This window comes from Microcaecilia unicolor, chromosome 11 (genome assembly GCF_901765095.1).
Source record: "Microcaecilia unicolor chromosome 11, aMicUni1.1, whole genome shotgun sequence".
In the NCBI taxonomy this organism is placed as follows: Eukaryota; Metazoa; Chordata; class Amphibia; order Gymnophiona; family Siphonopidae; genus Microcaecilia; species Microcaecilia unicolor.
Genome location: NC_044041.1, coordinates 160,592,320 through 160,599,696, shown reverse-complemented (window position 1 = coordinate 160,599,696; position 7,377 = coordinate 160,592,320). Strand labels below are relative to the sequence as shown.

The 7,377-nt window shown below is 43.3% G+C and overlaps 1 protein-coding gene across 1 annotated transcript in view; it reads right to left on the bottom strand.

Moving 5' to 3' along the window:
• Positions 1-622: 622 nt before the first annotated feature.
• CALM3 (calmodulin 3) overlaps positions 623-7,377 on the bottom strand; it is a 42,000-nt gene continuing 35,245 nt past the window's right edge. Inside the window, exon 6 of the mRNA XM_030219878.1 lies at positions 623-2,706. Coding sequence (XP_030075738.1) covers positions 2,678-2,706 — 29 coding nt within the window. The 3' untranslated portion in view covers positions 623-2,677. The remainder of the gene's footprint in view (positions 2,707-7,377) is intronic.

Here is a 7,377-nt window from a genome sequence, read left to right as displayed (position 1 = left end):
TTCTGGGCAGTTATGAACATATGTGGTAGGAGTGCCCAAAGGGTAGATCACAGGCTGGACAGAAACAGACAGATCTAAGAAGAATGGCTGGTGTGAGTTCTCCCAAGTGTCGTCGTCCCCCCCTCCTCCCAAACAAACCATTTGACAAGCTAGTGTTGTTAAACAACTATAATGAATTTTGCAAGAACGTGGAGAGATAGTGAAGGTCCTTACTTAGTATCTCGGGAGAAAATGTGCAGAAATACAGCAATACGAAAGACTACTACGTCTCTGAAGAGGAAAAAGTTTGAAGAGAAATGGGCATATGCCCCATGGTGAGGAGAGGGTAAGCCATGGAAGACTTGGGTTTGTCTGTGCTGAAACTGAGGGAAAGGCAGATAGGTCTAAGAAGTCATGCACACTGTCCTATATGTTCGATCATGAACAGGATAAGACCAACCCAATGGGGGAGAACTTAGAAAAGCATGGTTTCTTACAATGGGTAGGATATTGTAATTGTGGAAAAATATCGCATATGTTTGTTTGTTCAGTTGCTGCAAGTTGCACTCATAACACCCAAACATGTATCCCACCCTCTCTCCTTCCCAAAGAGAGTAAGAGGTCAAAAAAACAAAACCTCAAGGTTCCAAATTATTTGTAACATTTTTTCACATTTTATTGCATTTTGTAAATAGCCCAGATTCCCATCTCAGCAGCAAGCTGTGACCATATTTACACCCAGGGATCACCATAACCCAGATTTTACAAAGTCTTACTCACAAATCCTAGAGCTGTAACAGGAAGAATACAAACTTTTCCCAGGCAGGTTTCTGTTCAGAGGGAGAGTCAGGGATTTCACAGCATCCCCATAGAAAAGCTTAAATAGCAATAAGTTGGTAAAAAAACACTGTCTGAAGGATGATCCTCTCCAGTAATACCCATCAATTCAGCTGTTCAGAGACTCCCAGCATGCATCAGCTCACTTTATTGGTTAAAGCACACCAGTCACTCACTTCTCCACTAATGAATGCACAGAGATTATGGATTAGGAAGCTCAACAAGTATTCAGATTCCCATAACTGTTAGACCAGGACTATCGTTTTTATCAGCAACCTGCAGCTTTATATCTACCGCTTGAGAAAATAAAAGTGAAGCTAGACAGACCCAGTCCAGTCAACACTCCCTCCCATCAACCTACAAAACCATGTTAATGTGATTTTAACTTTTGCTATGTTTTTTTTAAACTATGGTGGACTGAGCACAGCAAGAAGAGGAAGACTAGAGGGCCAAAGTGTGCCTCATGGCTTCCAAAGTAATTCATGAAACCCAAACACAGAAAACCTGCAACATATATTCCACCCCTTGCCCCTCAACCAGCACTACTACACTATCTTGAGGAGGAAAAGATGTTATGGACTGTGAAGTGCAATAGGTTTCCTGTGGAGTTACTCTTCCTGTTTAAAATCTAAATTCTTGACACACATTTCCTGGGCTTCGTGCAAAGGGACAACTTCATATACGAGAGGAAAGTCACTTCAAAAGTTAGCATTGGGTTATATACACATAGATATTGCCAAGAACTACCATACAGATTCTACTAAATATTATTCAATTACTTACTTCTATATGGTTGAGGAGAGAAAAAATTAAGACATTTTTGAAAAAGTACAGCATGAAACCCCCCATACGGAAAGCAGGTAGTGTCATTGCTCAGTTAATGACATCAAAAGCACTGGAATGATGAGGTCACCCACCACGATACTTTCCGCAAGTCCTCTCAACTCACTAAACCCTTCTGGAATTCCCCTGTCCCTCCCCACAAAACAGACAACAATCCACAGAGAAAACACCATCAGGGGGTGAAGCAGCATAACATCCACCCTTTGTGGCACAGGCCAACTACAATTCTTTTCATTTTTGAAGAAAAATTAAAACAGAGCCGGTTAGCAAAGGCTAGGCCAGCAGCTGGAAATATTCAACAGATGTCTGGCGAAATCCATGCTGCCATGACCACAATTTCAAAACTCAGTTTACAGAATGCTCAGCTTGCAAACACATAGGTTAATACAGAAACACACATGGTGTTAGTAGCCACCCCGTGGTATAAATATAAGACATGGGTTTCTGTTAAATGCTCTACAAGACTCCTCCAAGATTCATGAGCAGTTCATGCCATGTCGTTCTTCCCCTCTCTCACTATACTGAGGCACCCCCATTTTCCCCACCCTCTAATCAGGCATGACTGTCAAACCACGCCACTAAGGAAGCACACTGGCGTGAAAAGCATGCACACACACACACACACTGCAGCGGCTGCTCCCTCCCAAGCCCTCCCCTGCCAGCTGTGTGGGTTCTCCAGGATCTGGAATCACGCAGGAAGGGGGCCAGTTCAGTAAGACCAAAATTAAGGGATTTTAAAAAAAAATCACAAATGGTAAGGGGAAAGCAGAGAGATGTGCGGTGGGCCCCGTGGCGCTTCGGGATGGTGCAGTAGTGGCTGGGAAATCAGGAGGTGGAGGTTCAGCCAGATCCAGTCATGCAGTCTGTGCCACAAGTCACTTTTTTTCTCTCCAAACTTGGCCCCCACCCCACCCTGCCCATTGCTTAAGGAGTGGTTTAAAGACGTGGAAGAGAGGACAGAACGTTGGCAAGAGACAGAGTATCCCCGAGAGCGCAAGCGGAGCCAGCTGAGATTCGCTCACTTGGCTGTCATCATCTGGACAAATTCTGTTAAAGAGGGGGGAAAAAAGAAAAAGAAAACATAAGCTTAATGGTAGAGGTAAATATTTGAGTAGTCTGTATGAGGCATTGCTTTTGCTGTCAGAGTTGGTGCCCACTGAGATTCTGGGATTATTTAGGCCCGTGAGGAAAAGGCAATCTATTCCTGAAACACAGAATTCTCAGCAGGGACTAACAGCAAGAGCTGTGCTTTTCACTCACCACACACAGTCGGGCAAGAGAACTGTAAATACACATCAAAAGTGATAACCACAAGAACAAGGAGTCCAAATCTATTTGTGCAGATTCTGGGTTGTTGGCAAATGAAAGGTAAAAGCAGAAATTAAGTACCGTATTTTTCGGACTATAAGACGCACCGGACCATAAGACGCACCTAGGTTTTAGAGGAGGGAAATAGGAAAATTTTTTTTTTTCCTTTTTCCCTCCTCTAAAACCTAGGTGCTCCGGTGCGTCTTGTCCGAGTTCGGGATCGCCCTCCCCTACTCACGTCAGCGATGTTCCTTGGTGGTCTAGTGACGTCGGGGCAGGAAAGAGCCCCCTCTTTCCTGCCCAGCACGCTGCTCTCCGTCCTCCTCCGTCCTCCTGTATGCTGCCTGACAGTCTCGGCGAGATTCAAAATGGCCCCGACATCACTAGACCACCAGGGAACATCGCTGACGTGAGTAGGGGAGGGCGATCCCGAACTCGGGGGGAGGGCGATCCGGAATCGCTACCTTCAGACTATAAGACGCACCCCCCATTTTCCTCCCAAATTTTGGGGGAAAAAAGTGCGTCTTATAGTCCAAAAAATACAGTATATTCTGAGGTACTGGAATAGCACAGAGAAGCAACAGGTTGAACTTGAACTTTTCATTTGGAACTTGCTCACACCTTTTTCAGTAGCTCAAGGTGAGTTACATTCAGGTACACTTGTTAAATACACGAGTTGTGCCCAGAAGAAAATTTTAAGTGATTGGAATTGGTGCAAAGAGCTCATTTACAAAAAGGTTAATTCCTCACATTCCTTTCTACTTACAGTTTAAACTGGATTCAGAGCTGGAATTTGGAACCATAAGCATTTATTCACACCTACCTGATATTCCTACTTAAATCACTTAATGGAATGATACAGAAAGCTGTAAGGGAAAGGGGAAAGGGAAATGGGACTCGATATACCACCTTTCTGAGGTTTTTGCAACTACATTTAAAGCGGTTTACATATATTCAGGTACTTATTTTATACCAGAGGAAATGGAGGGTTAAGTGACTTGCCCAGAGTCACAAGGAGCTGCAGTGGGAATCGAACTCAGTTCCCCAGGATCAAAGTCCACTGCACTAACCACTAGACTACTCCTCCACACCACTGTATGTTACCATTCTGCACTAAAGCTCAGTGCAAGGTTTAACATGCGTTTAAAAAAAAAAAAAATTATTGCTCCAAGGCCCATAAACAACTTGTGGTAATAGGCTGTGTGCAAAATGTGGGCGCTAACATGCCAGATGAATACACACATGGGTCTGCACTGGAACACAAGAAAATTGTATCACCACTGGGTGTTGCATTCAAGTGCATCTACAAGGTTATCTTGTGCCTATAATTTCTGTGCAGTGTGGTATTCCAGCACATTCGTGACATATGTACTGCCAATTCCGGGTGCTGACATGCGATTTATTTATTTATTTTTGTTACATTTGTACCCCGCGCTTTCCCACTCATGGCAGGCTCGATGCGGCTTACATGGCGCAATGCAGGGTTAAGTGACTTGCCCAGAGTCACAAGGAACTGCCTGTGCCTGAAGTGGGAATCGAACTCAGTTCCTCAGGACCAAAGTCCACCACCCTAACCACTAGGTCACTCCTCCACTCCCCAGTACAGCATTTCATTATTCTAGCACCCTCCTCACAAGCTCTCCTCTTCTTTCAACACACTGGAAAAAGCTGTGGGTCCCATATGCTCACAGGTATAACATTCCCACTAGCACTCACCACAGAAAAATGAGCTAAGTCTTTTATTCCTCCTCAGACCTTGCATTAAAATACCAGCTTTACAACACATACACAGACCTTTTTGACTCCAAGTGCAACTTTTTCCTTAAGTTGCACCTCCGCTTACCACCTACCCACATTATGTGTGTTGTGTTGACACTGGAAGTAACAGTGCACACTACAACATAGTATATGCTATTTAAATGAATTTTTTTACTGCCTTAATCCCGTATTGCCTATATCCAGGTTATTCTTGCTGTGCCCCACCTTACATAAGAGTTTCTTCAGAAAGCAGTAAAATCCATTGGCCCCGATATTCCGACCGTGGGAGATTGCCAGGCTGTCTCCCGCGGTCGGTGCTAAACCCGTATATTCAATGCCAGTCCGTTTCCTGTGACCGACACGGAATATCCAGTTTTACTTTTGCCAGTCCGATTTTAACCTGCCCCGCTACTATTCAGCACTGGCCGCTTAAAAGACTGGTCAAAGTTATTCCACCTATTGTGGCCAAACTTGGCCGCTATCACTTAAAAAAAAAAAAAACACCGGACAGTCGGTTATATTGGTTGATACAACCGGCTATCTTTTAAGCTACTAAGAGGCGATATTCAGTGCCAGATAGCCAGCTATCTGGCACTGAATATCACTGGATAGATACTTAAGTGCCATTCTAACGGCCATTTTCGTTGGAATTATCAGGCAGATATAAAATAACCAACCCTGCACTAAAACCATCTGGTCTTCCGCACACTTCACTGCATCTGTGCTTAATAGCTAATACCAGCATTACCACAGGCGTAAAATGAGCTATGTGCTAGAATCTGAGGCACTGTGCACAGTTAGCTCCTAAACAGAATTTGTTTTCTACGTAGGGTGTCCACATGTGCACAAAGGCCGAGCTAACCTGTGTGCAAAGCCTTGCGCACTTTACTGCATTGGCCTCAATTTGATTTTTCCAGTGATGGTCCTGAGCCAGGGACCATGCAGAACCCTGCAATCATGGATCCCAAATCCAGATAGCAGATTTCACCCCCCTCCTTCTGCAGCATCACCAACTGGCAAAAGGCCCAATGCATGAATAAAATTGAGGACTGGTCATCTGTATGGCAGTACAGATCACCGTCAACATCCAACTCCTTCGGGTACTACTTAAAAACAAAAAAAAAACAACATTACAAGAGCAGTTTGGTTTCAGCATGCATCTTCTCCTGCCAATGACCCCTTGTGGCTCTTAAGTTTCATTTTCATCTGGTAGTGGGTTGCATCACCTGTGGCTGTAGTCTTATTCCCCCTGATATCCAAGCAAGCACAACAGCAAATTGTCTGCAAGTGCCAAGACAGAGGTGAACAAAGAGCAGACCAGATGACAGTGGTCTGTTAATGAATTTATTAACTACAGACACATGGAGAATTAAAAATCAGTGCTCAATATGGTCACGTTTCACCCTCACCAAGGCCTGCATGTCAGAGCAGATTTTTAAAAATTAGTAAAATCATAAGCCCACAAAGAGATATTTAGGAGATACCTTTTATTATGTATTTAAAGAAGCAAAAAAAAAAAATCTTAAAAATCATAGGTGAAACATCAATAAATATGTAAAATGAAAATCAACAAAAATAGCATAAAAATGGAAACTTCCTAAGTGGTTTGTCTATGAACTCCTTGTGACTCTGGGCAAGTCACTTAACCCTCCATTGCCCACCGCATTGAGCCTGCCATGAGTGGGAAAGCGCGGGGTACAAATGTAAAAAAAAAAAAACTCCCCACCATTGGTTCACTTATTACATAAAAATCACTATTCTCTTTTCCCTTGTTCTATTGCTGGCGCTCCCTTACTACTATTTCCTTGCACTATTAAACTGTCACTCATTCCGTTCCAAAACTGCAGCACTTCATGATGCTATTACAGGCAGCGATATTTTGTGTGACCGATACCTGGCTAAAAAAAAACTTTTTTTTTTTTTGGGGGGGGGGGAGGGACGGGGGACCACCACTTGATGTCTCCCACATCAATTCTCTGTTCTCTCTGCATGTAGCAGTGTGGGGGGGGGGGGGGGGGGCTGCGACTTCTTGATAGTAGAATCTCTTCCTCCGAGATCAAACTCTTTGTGGTAAAAATCCCTTCCCCATTCCATTTAACATCCTCGGTTTATTTCCCCCCCACCCAAATTGCAGAGCTGGCTAATATGTTTGGTTACAAATCCTATCATTTGAGATATCCAGTCTTCCTGTGTAGCAAGCTGCTAAAATATTTTGAGCGGGAAAATCGCTCATCACACACACACACAAAAAAAAAAAAAGTCTTCTGCAACTCCCGTGTTTTCATATCATTAAACTTTCAACAACTAGAAAAAGAGTATTTTTATACGCCAGATCTTGCCTGAAGAACTTAATGTTTCTTCATATTTTGTTTTTCATAAACGTTTAAAAACTTGGTTTCAACAACATTTTAATTAATCTGTTATATCAACAATATTTTACTGTTATAGATTTTATTTTATGGAACTATTGATCTGTAATACTGTATGTAAACTGTGGGAGGGAGGGAGGTTCTGGAAGCTAAATTTAGGTTCTTAGGTAGAAAGCTGCAGTCCAGATCCTACAGGGTAGCAGTTTCAGATATGCTCCCCATTCCACACGCAGGATCCAAGAGGCAGGCAGAGCTCCAAAGTCTCAATGCGTGGTTGAGATGA